Source organism: Oryctolagus cuniculus, chromosome 1 (assembly GCF_051225735.1).
Source record: "Oryctolagus cuniculus isolate XC-2025 breed Fujian yellow rabbit chromosome 1, ASM5122573v1, whole genome shotgun sequence".
Classification (NCBI taxonomy): Eukaryota; Metazoa; Chordata; class Mammalia; order Lagomorpha; family Leporidae; genus Oryctolagus; species Oryctolagus cuniculus.
Genome location: NC_142867.1, coordinates 66,425,882 through 66,439,918, shown reverse-complemented (window position 1 = coordinate 66,439,918; position 14,037 = coordinate 66,425,882). Strand labels below are relative to the sequence as shown.

Genomic DNA, 14,037 nt, shown 5'->3' with positions numbered 1-14,037 from the left:
ACGCTGGGTAAGGAAGGGTGCAGTGGACAGGGGGACGGGGCTCGATCGAGCAAGCAAGAGGAGGCAACACTGAGCCACCACGCTCAGCCCACCCCCATGGGACCGCTCAAGTCCACACCAAAGGGTTACTGGGAGTAGTGATGTGCAGCCACCATTGTCCAAGGACTTACTAGGTGATGGACTAATGCAAGCCTCTCGGTGACTCGACTGGGTTGGTCTGCTGCTGTCCCCACTTTGCAGATGTAGAAACTGAGGCCCAGGGAAGCAGCACAGTTAATAAGAGGGGAGGTGGGTGCTTGGCTCTGGCTCTCCAGTTCCAGGGGAGGGAGCAGTACGGGTGCTCACATGTGTAGCATGCCACAGAGACCGCAGCATATGGAGTCTCCACGCTCTCACTAGCTCCGCAAGTCCTGGCTGGAGCCGGGTCCCCTTCACTGAGCCCATGTCACCTGTGGGCTCCGTCTCTCACCGATTGCCCCTTCGCCCCTGACATGCTCCCCACGCCGAACCCCAGCTCCTCCCGGGCCCTCTGCATGTGTTCACTTGGCAGATACTGGGAATAAGACAGAGACCAGCGTGCCTTCCCCAAAAGCAGCTGCCCCAGGTGGTTCTGGGACGGAAAGAATTGGGGGTGGGGGATTATGTCAACTTCCTGAGGCGATGGGGCCTGGGGGTCTGCGGAGCAGGAGAGGGCTATGGGGGACACGAGGAGGGGCCCGGGGCGGGGGACTCTGGTCACCTTTCCCTCCTCCCACGTCTACCAGGAACTCCGTGCGTCTGGTCATCCGGAAGGTTCAGTATGCTCCAGAGAGGCCCGGCCCCCAGCCCACGGCTGAGACCACCAGGCAGTTCCTCATGTCAGACAAGCCCTTGCACTTGGAGGCCTCCCTGGATAAGGAGGTAGGGAACGCGGGCCTGTGGGCAGGGGGCTTGGACCTCAGACCTCAGCTCTAGGGTCACAGGTCAGGCCATCTCAGCTCTCCCCTGGGAACATGAGGAAGCCTCCCAGGGCCTGGAGGAGTGGCAGAGGGGAGCAGTGTCAGTGGGAGGGGCCGGGTCACCCCTCCCCCCAGTGAACACCTGGGCAGCAAGCTGCACGGGAGGGAGAGGGCGCCCCAAGCTCCCAGCTTCCTGATCCCTTCCTTGAGCTGTGGGCCCCTGCTCTGGCTCTTGGGGGCAGCTGCAGGCGGGTGCTTGGGACAGGAGGCGGGCTGAGGCACCCTCTGCGAGCGGCACTGCCCTCCTCACCCTCCCCGGTCTGAACACCGTCCACACCCCCACACCCCCTCCAGCAGCCTGAGCCAGCAGGGACCTGAGCCGTGGCCCTCATCACACAAAGACCCCGAGGCCCACGGTCAGGCTGCTGTCATGGTCACTGTTGTTCCCAGGGTTATGAGTGGCCAGACTGGGACTGGGGCCCAGGACCACCACCTGCTCACCTGGACGGGGTCTGGGCAGCGCCCCGCTGGGAAGCTGAAGGTTCACGGGCGTGGTGGCGTCCATGCCGCCTGCACTTAAGCGCACCGCGGCCGCAGGACTGGGGATGGCGGTCGGAACAGCCAGGTCTGGGGGGGCCTCCCCACCAACCCTCTCCTCCCGCCTTCCCAGATCTATTACCACGGGGAGCCCATCAGTGTCAACGTCCACGTCACCAACAACACCAACAAGACCGTGAAGAAGATCAAGATCTCGGGTACCCGGCCGGGGGCGGGCGAGGAGGGATGGCCCAGGGACCTACCTGCCCTTGCTAGCGGCCTCCTCCCTGCCGGCTTCGAGCCGCGGGCGTGGTGCTTGTTGGTACCTCCGGCCTTCTATTGGCCAGGTCACCTGTCAGTCGCCCGTGTCTCCTAGGTGTCCCGGGGTTTGGGGCGGAGCTGTCCCGGAAGGGAAGGGGGGGGGTCTCAGGCCACACCACTGGGGGGCAGGATGAAGGTGGTCTCCCCTCCGGCTGCCCCAAGGGCTCACGCACCTTGCTGTCCCCTACCGCAGTGCGCCAGTACGCAGACATCTGCCTCTTCAACACCGCGCAGTACAAGTGCCCTGTGGCCATGGAGGAGGCCGAGTAAGTGAGCGGATGCCTTGTGCTGGACACGGGAAGTGTTGGGAAAGGAGTCCTGGGCCCTGACCTTCCTGCCCTGCAGGGTGGGAGATGCGAGAGCCTTCCAGAAGGCCATGAAAAGTTCTCTAGTCGAGGGAAAGACCCGGAAAAATGGAAATGACAAAAGAAAGGCTGGTGAATGTAAGGGGACTGGAGCTGTGGGGAGGGGGAATCATACAAGGTCAGAAACCCAGGTTGAAGGGAGGACTTGGCACTGAGCTTCCTGGTAGCCAAGGCAAAGAGGGTAAGGCAGAGGGTGTACAGCTTTTCCCATGAAAGGAGTCATTTGGGAGGGTACCCCGAGAAGTTCTGGGTTTGAGGGGGGCTGCTATGGCCGCAGCAGAACTTCGTCCCCAGCTTGGTGCCAAGGCAGGAGCAGAGACTGCAGGTGAAACATCTTTAATTACCTAAACGCAGTAGGCGCTCCTGTTAGAAGTTCCTGCAAATATTTTTTTTGGCAGTGTGCCTTATGTAACCTCACACACTTGTATATGTTTACATATAATTGCAGTCCGGATTTCTTCAACTCAAAACATTTTGAAAGTATTACCACGTAGTCCTTGGCTAGTTTCTCCTGTCCCGTGGGTGAGCATGCCCTGATCAGAGCCAACACTGCTCTATCATTGGCTGTTTCTTACAGTCACCATTCATTAAGACAACAATAACAGAGCCGCAGGTGCATAGGGGTAAAGTGATGGGACCCAGAGCCCGAGCAACACACAGGGTGACTTCAAACACTTCCTGGAAAATGGAGTCAACAGATGAGTGGACGGGTTCAAGTCCTGGCTCCAGCTTCCTGCTGATGCCACACCTGGGAGGCAGCGGGGGCTCAAGGGTGTGGAGACCTGGATGAGTTCCCAGCTCCTGGCTTAGTCTCAGCCCCCGAGGGCCCCCGAGGGGAGGGACCGGCAGAGGGAAGCTGTCTCTGTCTGTCTCTGTCTGCTTCTCAAATAATAATTTTCAAAACATAATTAAAAAAGACTGGCACCGTGGCTCACTTGGCTAATCCCCCGCCTGTGGCGCCGGCACCCCGGGTTCTAGTCCTGGTTGGGGCGCCGGATTCTGTCCCGGCTGCTCCTCTTCCAGGCCAGCTCTCTGCTGTGGCCCGGGAGTGCAGTGGAGGATGGCCCAAGTCCTTGGGCCCTGCACCCCATGGGAGACCAGGAGAAGCAGCTGGCTCCTGCCATCGGATCGTGGAGGCGCGCCGGCTGTGGCGGCCATTTGGGGGCTGAACCAATGGAAAAAGGAAGACCTTTCTCTCTGTCTCTCTGTCTCTCACTGTCTAACTCCGCCTGTCAAAAAAAAAAAAATTAAAAGAGAGGTTTATTTTGGTGCAGAAAGTTTGAAATACACACGCAGTTTGCTCCGAGTGCACTTTTGCACAGACTTCCTGAAGGCCCCTCGTCTGCTCTCCCAGGCGGTGCAGGGCGTGCCAGCACCCGCACAACACACAGCGGGAGGCAGAGGTGGCCGTGCCCCAGGCCATGTGTGCATCGGAACTGGGCTCCCAGACACACGACTCGCTCGCTTGGCCTCGCGGAGCCGCGGTGCGCAAGCTGGGCCTGGGCCTGGCCCTGGGCAGCAGTGGGGGAGGGCGGCTGGTGCAGAAGCAGGTGAACATGGGACACTTAAGTGCCCTGCGTGTGATGGACAGACCCAGGACAGACAGAGCAGCAGACTCCGGGTTTTCTGTACTCTGTTAAGAGGCAGACAGAGCTCCTGGCTGCTGGGTCCCTCCCCAGACGCCCACCACAGGTGGCAAGGATGGAGGCAGGGGAGGGGAACAGCCAGGAACTCGGTGCAGGCGCCCATCACTGAGCCATCCCCGCTGCCTCCCAGGGCGCACAGTGCACACTGCAGGAAGCTGGGCTCAGGAGCTGGAGCCCCGTTGCGGATCCAGGCCCTGCAGTGAGGGAAACCGGCGTCCCGAGTGGTGTCTTAACCAGCAGGCCGCGTGCCCTCCCCCAGCAGGTCCTCGGTGTAGACCATAGACCGAGGTGGCGGGTGCGGGGTGTGTGTGGTGGCTTTTAGTGCAGTGTACCCGGCTAGACCGTGTGTGTCGTGGGGCAGTGGTCTGCCTGCCCGGGGTGGGGCCAGGCTGGGTGTCCTGGCAGGGGGAGGGGGAACGAGTCCACGCCTGCCTCTCTTCCTCCCAGCGACACTGTGGCGCCCAGCTCAACGTTCTGCAAGGTCTACACGCTCACCCCCTTCCTGGCCAACAACCGAGAGAAGCGGGGCCTCGCCCTGGATGGGAAGCTCAAGCACGAGGACACGAACCTGGCCTCCAGCACCCTGTGAGGCCCCGCCCCCCACCCCCACGCCTGCCGTGCGCCAGTGTGAGGACAGAGCTTGGGCTGCCCTTAGGAGCTCGACCTGTCAGGGAGGCTGTCCCCCAGACTGCTAGAACCACTTGCCTTGCTCTGTCAGTCACTCGGGGGGAGGCAACCTAGAAAGGCTTCCTGTAAGAGGTGGCAGCTGCTGACCCGCAAGGCTGGGAGGAAGGCAGTGGCGCCTGGAAGGGCCCTGGCAGCAGAGGGTGGATAGGAGGGGTGGGGTGGCGAGCTGGGCCACACGAGGTGTGGGCTGCCCCAGGACCACGTGGCTGCCCCTGTCCCTCTGATTCTCCAGGCCTCTCTGCTCTGGTAAGGCCCTGCGGGAGAAGCAGTCATGCCACCCTCCCTTGGGGACTTTGGTCCACTCTGAATGTGGTCCCTTGGCTCTGGCTACACTGTGTCCTCACCACCCCCGCCTGGACTGCCCGCTGACCTGCCTGCTCCCTGCCCCTGCCCCCCACCCCCCACTCCCGCCATCCTCCAGGTCTCCCAGAAGGCCTTCCCTGAGCCCTGGCCCCTGGCCCCCGTGGCCGCTGGCTCCCTGGAGGGTGGGAGGAGCAGGGCTGCGGCCAGGGGAGGGAGGCCCGTGGGACACGGTGGCCGCTGCCCCTACTGCCGCACACCCACATCGGCCTCCCAGCCAGCTTCCCCTGTCGCCCACAGGATGCGGGAAGGGGCCAACCGCGAGATCCTGGGCATCATCGTCTCCTACAAAGTGAAAGTCAAGCTGGTGGTGTCACGGGGCGGGTGAGTGCGGGAGCCGAGCCTGAGGGCACCCAGGGGCCGTCCGCGCCCACAGCCTCCGCCCCCCTCCCCTGCCTTCCGGTCCATCTTCTCGTTCGCAGCAGGATTGGGCACGAGGCTTCCTGTCCCTTCTCTTCCTCCTCCCCATCCTCACCCTCCTCTTTGTGTCTGGAGCGTGCACTGAGGGTCGGCCAGGGCCCCAGGGGAGGACATCCATGCTGGGGGTCCCGGGGGGACTGAGCCCCTCACCCACCTTGCAGTGCAGCACCCACCCCACTCCCGCTGGGGACATAGCCCAAGGGACTCAGGCAGATTGGGGGTTTGCTGGCTGGCCTGGCTTTCCCGTTTTACAGGGCAGGAAGCTGAGGCCCACAGTTTGCCACCCCCATGAAGGTCAGGGTGTGGCCTGGGTGTCGGGGTCACAGCCGGGGACCAGGTGCTTCCTTGCCCCGAGCAGAGTTCGTCAGTGGGGACTCAGAGCAGCCCTCCCCTCTCCCCACGTCCTGGACCGACGTGTTATACACCGGAACCGGGATTTCTCACGGGTCAGAGAACTTGTTCTGACTTAGTTTAGGAGTGTCTGTAGCGAGGTTGAACAGCCGTGTAGGAGCAGGTGTGCAGCGTGGTTGAGGATGCCGGTGCCACAGCACCTGTGTTTGAGGCCTGGCGCCGGTTTCCTGCTGATGGGGACCCCGGGAGGCGGCGGTGTGGCTCAGAGAGCTGGCTGCCTGCCACTCGTGCCGGCGGCCTGGATTGGGTTCCTGGCTCCTGGCTTTGGCTGCCCTCGCTGTTGCAGTTCAGTGGGGAGTGAACCAGCGGATGGGAGCTTTCTCTGTGTCTCTGCCTCCCGGATAAATGAATAAAAGCTTAAAAGAGAAAAGAAAAGCTAAATCCATTAGACGTGGCGTCTCCTGTGCAGTGCTCCTGGTGAACCACAGGCAGGGCAGGCAGCACTGGAGTGGTGTTTTTTGTTTTTGTTTTTGTTTTTGTTTTTTTTTTTTTTTTTTTCCGCAGGGGGAGGGAGGAGGTATTCCAACCCCTGTTCACTCTCCAAATGGCATCAACAGCCAGCTCTGGGCCAGGCTGAAGCCAAGAGCCTGGAACTCTATCCTGGTCTCCCACATTACTTGGGCCATCACCTGCTGCCTCCCAGGCGTGTTAGCACAGAGCTGGACGGGACTCAGACCTGTGCTCTGGTGTGGGATGTCGCGTCGCAGGCAGCGGCTTGGCGCCCTGTGCCACCGTGGCGGCCCCGGAGCTCACGTGTGCACCTGCTTTCCGAAGGAAAGGGCCTGCTGAGCTTGGCAGTGCGCCCCCAGGGGAGGGGGGCGTGTATGTCCCAGGGTCTGCTCTGTCTGAGGGGCAGCAGAGGTGGTGAATGAATGTGCTTTCTGTTTTTTCCTCTCTCAACTCTCCTGACCACTCCTCCTGCCTCCTCTGACCCACCCAGCCTGCTGGGAGATCTTGCGTCCAGGTAATGTCCCTCGCTTTGGCCTGGTTGATTACCTTCCTGCAGGGCCCAGATACCCCATGGAGCAGGGGCATGGGGCGCTGGGTTGGAAGGACCCTTAGTGGCCGTTTCAGATGGCCAAGGTCAGGTGCGTGCTGATGCCAGAATGCTCTCGAGAAAGACACAGTATCTACTCAGGAAGCTGCGCCCTGCTAGTCCTCAGCTCTCGCCAGCAGCAAATCACTGAATTCCCGAGCTACTGGATTACAGGGTATTTAGAAGTGCAGGCTTTGTGACTTCCCGACTTGCCCGCTGGTGAGCCAAGGAGAGGCCCTTCGGGGAGCCACATTTGTGCATGAGATGGCCTGGGTGCCAGCCGGATAGACCCACCCTCCTAAGATGCACGCCCTGGCTTCTCCCTGGCCAAGCATCCCTGGCCAAGCATCCCAAGAATACTTAGTCCAGTGTGAGAGGAAAGTCATTCAGCTCTGTTCGGTTGAGTTCAGCAGAGGTTTCCGGACCCCAGTGCTGTGCCAGTGAGTGGCGGGGCTGGCGGGATCCACTCTCAGCTCAGCCTACGCCCCTGACTGCTCCACTCCCCAGCCGGACCCTGGAGGTGCCCATGGGTCAGGGTCGGGATGGAGATCCCAGGGTGAAGGGTGTTGCTCCAAGATGGCTTCAGGCCGCTGCTGTCACACAGTGCTGAAGGGTGTGGCCCTGGAGCCAGAATCCTCTGTCACTCCCCATGAATAGCTGTGTAGCCTTGGGCAGGATGCTTTCATCTCCTTGTGCCTCAGTTTCTCCACCCATACATTGGGGGCAATGATACAGTTGTTGTGAGGATTCAACGAGTTGCTTTATGGAAAGTGCCCAGGAGAGTCCTTGGCCGAGTCAGTGCCGTGGAAATCTCTGCCCTCCCTGTCCTGCCCCGCAGGGACCCGGCAGAGAAGGTCAAGTCCAAAGCCCTGGCCGGTGGCTGATGCCTCCCATCCACCACAAACCTGTGTGGACAGCCTTGGGCCCTGGGTCCCAGCTGACCCGACACTGGTAAAATGTACCTCTAGCCGTGCCTCCTGCAGGTGGCAGGTATCCAGGGTCAGCTGGGCACTGTTTTAGGTGCTGGGAGGGGTGGGCACACTCCCAGCCAGGAGTTGGGAAGGGCCGAGGTGGCTGTGGCCGTCTGAGATGGGCGGGGCTCAGGGCACCTGCAGGGCCCCCAGTGGCCATGGTGTGCACTGGCCTGGGCAGTCGTGCCCCCGTGTCCGGGGGCCCTGATCCAGGAAGGGGAAGTTCTGTTTCCATCAGGGACAGGGGAGGAGGTCTCCTACATTCCTCCCCTAGAAAGATCTCCATCTTGGAGAGTGCAGAGTGAGGGCCAGAGAGCCCTCCGCAGCCCTCCCGCTGAGGCCTGGGCTCAGCAGGCCTGGCTCTCTGTTTCAGTGACGTGGCCGTGGAGCTGCCCTTCACCCTGATGCACCCCAAGCCCAAAGAGGAGCCCCCACATCGGGAAGGTGAGCAGGACTGGGAGGGTCCTTGCCGTGAGGGTTTCAGGGGGCCCACTCCCTCCTCCCCTGCCTGCCGCACCTCTCCCTCCAGGTCAGCCTCAGCCTGGTGCACCCTCTCCCCAGCTCCCCAGGATCTCCCGTGGGTCCCACAACTCCCGTCTGCCGTGGGCCCCAGTGGGACACAGCTGGCCCTCACTGTCTTCTCCGTGGGGGAGCAAGGCCTGGGCTGGGTCCTGTGCGCACTAGGGGGAAGGGCTGCGTGGACGAGAGCCCCCCCACCCCCAGCATACCATTCCTGGAGGCGCCCGATTGTTCATTGATATTAACTCCATTTTGAAACACAGCTCAAGTTCAGCGAGGTCAGAGTTAGTGGGAGGTTCGCATGCTAGGCAGTGCACTGAAGTGAGCTGGAGCCAGTACCCCGAGGTTGCCCTGCTCCTGTGGCCACTCAGGGCCCTTCCATGGCCTTAGATGATTGGCAGGCCCCCTTTTCCACGTTCCCCTTCTTCCCTGACCCTCCCCTACTGAGCCTGGCAGTCCCGGGGTGGAGGGCTGTGCCCACTCACCTCCATGTCTCCCCACGCACTAACCCCTGGGCGCCCCCTGCCCTGTGTTCAGTTCCAGAGAACGAGACGCCGGTAGATACCAATCTCATAGAACTTGACACAAAGTAAGCGGAACCCTGCCTGCTGGGGTCTGGGGGGTTGCGGGGCAGGGCGGGGCCGGGGGGGGGCGGAGAGGTCATTTGCATATACGCTTATTAACCCTGAGGAGCAGGTGGTCTAACCCCATCAGCTGAGAGCCGCCTCTGCTCGCCTCCTCAGCAACCCGCTTGCCTGCATGTGACTTGAAGGACCCTCGTGCCTGTTCCTCTTCCTCCTGCCTTGGTGGGGTTTGTCTTCCTTCCTTGTCCTTGCACGTCCGTCCACCCGTCCGTCCGTCCGTCCGTCCACAGCGCCTGCGCCTGCTCGTCTCACACAGGGCTGGCTCGGGGCCCCGCCCACACCCCACCCCACCAATGGAATCAGGCTGCGGGGCGGGCCAGGGTCTGGGACTGGAGGACTGACCCATGGGGTGTGCCATGTGGTCCCGGACAGCGAGAACCACCCCCAGGTGGTTTTCTCCCTCCAGCTCCTGTCCCCCAGGAGGATTCTGGCATGTGGGGTGTCCAGTCTCCCCACCGGGATGCCCCACATGTTGGCGGCAGGATGTGGGGCAGGGAGCTTTGGTGGCTCCCGTGGGGTCCCGAGTAGACAGATTTTAGGGTAGGAGAGAGCCTGCTTTCATAGATGTGGCCTTTAGCCCTGCAGCCCCAGTCAGGCCTCCCCCTCCCACGCCCCGCGCCAGCTCTGGATGGCTCAGGATGGACTGTGAGCCTGCCGCAAGCCCTTTGAGGCTGTCTCGTGCAGTAAGCCAAGCCCACTTCTTCCGGGCCAGAGCCAGGCATGCCTCCCCTGGCCGGGTTTTTGGTGGGTGGGGTTTCTTGGGTCTTGGTGGGGTTGAGAATAGGAGTGAAACTCCTGGGGCCTGGCCTCCGACCTGGAGATCCTTTCTTCTCTGGGCACTGAGGCACGTGGCCAGGCCCCCGAGAACTGGGTCGCTTTTCTGGCTCTTAGCTTCCTGCCCCCAGCCGCTCTAGTCCACGTGTGACCACCCCCACTGCCACCGGTGGGCATCCAGATGGGCCAGCCAGGCTGGCCTTCCTGCCCAGGGTCAGCCCCGGAGGCCAGAGGTTCCAGGGACCCAGAGCAGCTGGCTCTCACGCCCCTGCAAACACGCCGCATTTTTCCCGTCTCTCCCCCAGTGATGACGACATTGTGTTTGAGGACTTTGCCCGCCAGAGACTGAAGGGCATGAAGGACGACAAGGAGGAAGAGGATGACGTTACAGGCTCCCCGCGGCTCAACCACAGATAGGCTGGGGCCGGCCCTCCCGGGGCGGCTCCAGGTCTCAGGCACTAGGATGCTTCTTCGTCTACTTCCTGTTCTGGTGTCCCCACCCCAAGCCCCGCCCCCTTGTTCTTCCACTTTCTCCCTGGGGGGGCCCAGTGGTCTTCCTGGGCCTCAGAACCGGGCCTGCGTCACCATGCCGACAGGGCCTGCGTCACCACGCCGACCGGACCCGGTGCGCCCTTCACCTCCTCTGCCCACTCAGCTCTCCGCCTGGCCCGCTCCTCATCCCAGAAAGGCCGCCTCTGGCCTCGGGGTGGCCGGAGATGGGGGAGAGGAAGGGGGCGGCGGGGGCGGGCAGGAGGACACGGGGTGGGCTTGCGGGCCCCGGATGCGGGAGACCACGAGCACAGTCCCAGGTGGTTAGCGCAGTTCTGGCAGCGAGAGGACGGCCACCTTGAAGGCCACCCTCTCCTGGCTGCAAGGCCAGACCCCCCTGATGGATTGGCCATGCCTTTGTGCGGTTTGGAGCGCCAAAGACCTCCCCTGCTCTTCCCCCTGCCCCTTTGACTTTGGTGAAGGTTCCTAGGCCCCAGGAGTGGAGAAGAGCAACTGGTCTGACTTCGCTACCAGCAGCCTCTCTAGACCAAGGCAGGCCGTGTGAGCTAGCCGAGTGGACTGTAGCCTGGCGGGGGGCGTGGCGGCGTCGCTAGCCTGTATTTGATGTGGTGCACCTGTCTGTATTTGTGCATGGAAGGGGAGGGGCTCTTTCGCAGACACCCACCCCTGGCCAAGGAGGGAGGCTTTGGGAGGTGGGGATGGGAAGACTAAAGTCTGTCCTGTGCTCCTGCCTCTGAGGATTTAAGGCGATCACACAGGAGGCAAGGCTGGAGGTCCAGGGGCGGCTGGCCCCGACCCCGCCAGCCCGCTGCCGCCGATGCTGCCAGCGTGTTCTCCTGCTTCCCCCTGCAGACCTCCCGCCTGGGCTGGGCTGGCCCTGCAGCCCGGGTGCAAGTGCCTGAGGACACCCTGCCCGAGGACCAGGGGTTCCTTCCCAGAAGGTGGCAGTGCCCACCGAGAGGCACTCACCCAAAGAGGAGGCTGCTGGGGAGCAAGGAACCCCTTCTGTCCTTGGCGAGCGTGAGGGCCCAGCAGTTGCCACCTGCTGGCTGCTGCTCCCCACGTGGTGAGGGAGAAGAAGGTGTTCCAAGACATCTTTCTCATCTGGCATTCAATGCTAATGTGCTGTGTGACCCACGGCGAGTTCCTTCCCCTCTCTGGGCCTCAGTTCCTACCTGGAAAGCCAAGCAGTTGACCAGATGATCACAAGAGGGCCCTCCTGGCTGTGGGCAGCAGTCAGAGCCCCTGGCTGGGCCTCAGAGGTGGCCAGAGCCTCCAGAGCATGTGACCACTCCCCTGGCCTCTAGGCCTGGGAAGGCCATCAGGCCCATGGGGAGCGCACGCTGTGGGGTGGGGGGCTTCTCTGATGTCCAGTGAGGCCACAGCCTGCATCAGCTGCTCTGTCCTGGGGCCCGAGGGGCCTATGGAGGGGCGGGGCTTGTGTGTGCTGGGCTTGGGTGGCAGCTTGTGATAGGGCGTCCCCTGCAGATGTGGACACCCCGAGGCCCACCGCATGACTAGGTTGCCTAGCGGGACAAGGACGCCCCTCGGCATCTGCTCTCCTTCATCTCCATCCCCTCCTGGCGTGAGAAGGGAGACCACCGTGCTTCTCCGCAGGGTGGACCCTTACCCTTTAAGGGCCGGTGCCTCCGGAGCTGGGCTTTGCAACCACTGCTGTCCCGAAATGGCTCAGTTCCCAGGCTCGGCCTCTGCCCCTGCCGAATCTTGTGCATACTCAACCCGGGTCAGAACCAAGTCATCTTGGGACAGTGGCGCCCCTCCATGGCCAGTCCTGGGGCCCAGCCCCTACCAGAGCTTGCTGGGCAGTTTGCACCTCCTCTGGGCAGCTGTACGAGGGGTCTTCAAGAAGTTCATGGAAAATGTGTATTATGAAAAAAAAACTATGCATGGATCTCAATATTTTTTTTGCACCAATAAACTTAACCTTTGAATTCCATTTTCCCATCACTTGTTGAAGGACCCTCGTAGAGTTGATGGAATACATGCTGGATGGCACACGGCAAGCGTACTCTCCAGCGTCTTCCTCTGGGGCCAATGGCAAGGCCCTGTAGCATGTGGGGTGACCAGTCCCCTGCAGCCCTCATCCCCCATCCCTGATGTGGGTATACAAAAGCTTCATCAGGCTGGCCTCGAGCTTCTTCGTCATTGCCACCCCTTCTGGTTCATCCCAGCATTTCACTGAAATGTCTCCAGCTGCCAGCCACTCTCCGAGCCCTGTCTGTCCTTGGCCCTTTGAGCCTAGACTGCACAAGGTCAATGGCCAAGTTTAACTGGACTCAGCCTCACCATGTTCTTCCGAGGACGCCCCTGCCCTGTGCCCAGCGTCGAAGCTGCAGAGACAGGGCTGTCCTGGCCCCTGCCCTCAGGAAGCTCACAGCCCAGAACATTGCTGAGGGGATGTCCTGTCTCCTGGGCTCCCTGGCTGCTGCTGCTGGCCCCCACAGTGCCTTGATGTGAATTAGACAACCGGGCCCCTTCCTGGTGGACTCAGACCCACACCGGAATGCACAGCTTGCTGTGTGGCTGGACGTCGGTGCCACTTGCCCTTGGCCAAGCGCTGTCCGTGACCGTGTGGGACACTCAGGCTGCAGCACCCCCTCTGGCGCCTCTCTGAAGAGGAGGGCCCCGTATCTCCAGGCTTCTGGTCGGGTGCCAGACCCCATCCCCTGTCCCCCTCTGTAACCCCCAAACGTGACCTTTGGGGTGCCGTATCCATTCTGTAGTCAGCCTGTCCTGTGAGGCCTTGGAGTGGAACTGAGGACTCGCCAAGCACCAGCCCACGGCAGTCTGTTCCCATGCCAACCACACGGTGCGGTGTGGGTAGTGCATCCAGACCAATCGGGGGGGAGGGGCATGCCCCGGGTACAGTGCACTGAGCACGGTGCCAGCTGCGCTGCCTTAGCACCCCAGCCAACAGAGGCATGGTCGGCTCCCTGAAGACAAGGGCCGAGTTATTTGCACCCTATGGGCGTCCTCAGCTGCAAAGCCCAGATTAGAGTGGGCTCACCTGCACAGCGGGCCCAGCTGGGAGGGTGGCAGGTCCCCACAGGGTGCTGTGGGAGGAGTACTACGCTGGAAGCCCCTGCTGCTGCCTCTGTGGGTGGCCTGGAGCATGTTAATACACCTCTTGGGCTCAGTTTTCCCAACTGTAAAATGGGACAGTGATCCCTTCCTCAAGGCATTGTGGGGCCCAGCCAAGAGGAAGTTGGTCATTGGTGCTCTGTCGGTCGGTTGCACATGGCTGCACAGCGGGGCCCTGTCACCCAGCCACGCCCCCTTCTAGCCACCTGGCTTTGGTGACCCAGGTGAGAGGGACGTTTAGACCCTGTTAAGGAATTCCATGTCCAAGGACAGCCATCTCAGCGGGCAGGACAGAAGATGTGGATATTGTCAGCAGTAGGGGAGGACAGTACGTTGGGCCATCCCAGGCCCGTGTCACCCGCATCTCTCACCTTGCAGACCCCACAGAGGGTCTGGCATGGGAGAGCCACGCCCTCAGGCCCAGGGACTCTGCCCGCCACTCCACACTCCTTCAGAGCAGTCAAGGGCGAGGGAGATAGAAGTTGCCTGCTCCTTTTTTTCAGAGTGTCAGGCCCCACCTGGGATCAGCAGGAGGCGCCATGGACACTGGGTGACACCTGGGAGAGCTTCAGGCCCAGGGACACCCTAGGCCTTGTGCCCAGCCCGTCCAGCCCCAGGAGGGCCAGGCCCTCATCGCGAGCTCTTTGTCTCATGGACACAGGACTGGGCTTGCTCTGGTGGCTTGCTTTTTAAACTCAGTGAGGACCAAACAGACACCCCTGCCCCTCCCACAGCCTGTCACGGGGCCAGCATCTGGCCCTCTGGGTTTAGGTGGCTCCATGTCCCTTCTGCCTTC

General features: G+C 61.9%; 1 protein-coding gene across 9 annotated transcripts in view; it reads left to right on the top strand.

The window, feature by feature from the left end:
* Nucleotides 1–12,096, top strand: part of ARRB1 (arrestin beta 1) — a 69,997-nt gene extending 57,901 nt beyond the window's left edge. For 4 of the 9 annotated variants that reach the window (XM_051850992.3, XM_051850993.3, XM_051850983.3 and 1 more), the window contains exons 8-16: nt 765–900; nt 1,609–1,693; nt 1,990–2,062; nt 4,255–4,392; nt 5,095–5,178; nt 6,626–6,649; nt 8,066–8,136; nt 8,749–8,800; nt 9,935–12,096. In XM_051850992.3, the coding sequence (XP_051706952.1) occupies nt 765–900; nt 1,609–1,693; nt 1,990–2,062; nt 4,255–4,392; nt 5,095–5,178; nt 6,626–6,649; nt 8,066–8,136; nt 8,749–8,800; nt 9,935–10,046 (775 nt within the window). In that variant the 3' untranslated portion in view covers nt 10,047–12,096. Of the gene's footprint in view, nt 1–764; nt 901–1,608; nt 1,694–1,989; nt 2,063–4,254; nt 4,393–5,094; nt 5,179–6,625; nt 6,650–8,065; nt 8,137–8,748; nt 8,801–8,954; nt 9,048–9,934 lie in introns of those variants that run through there. The other 5 variants (XM_070075435.2, XM_070075439.2, XM_051850973.3 and 2 more) reach the window with 3 other exon arrangements.
* The last annotated feature ends 1,941 nt before the right edge of the window (nt 12,097–14,037 follow it).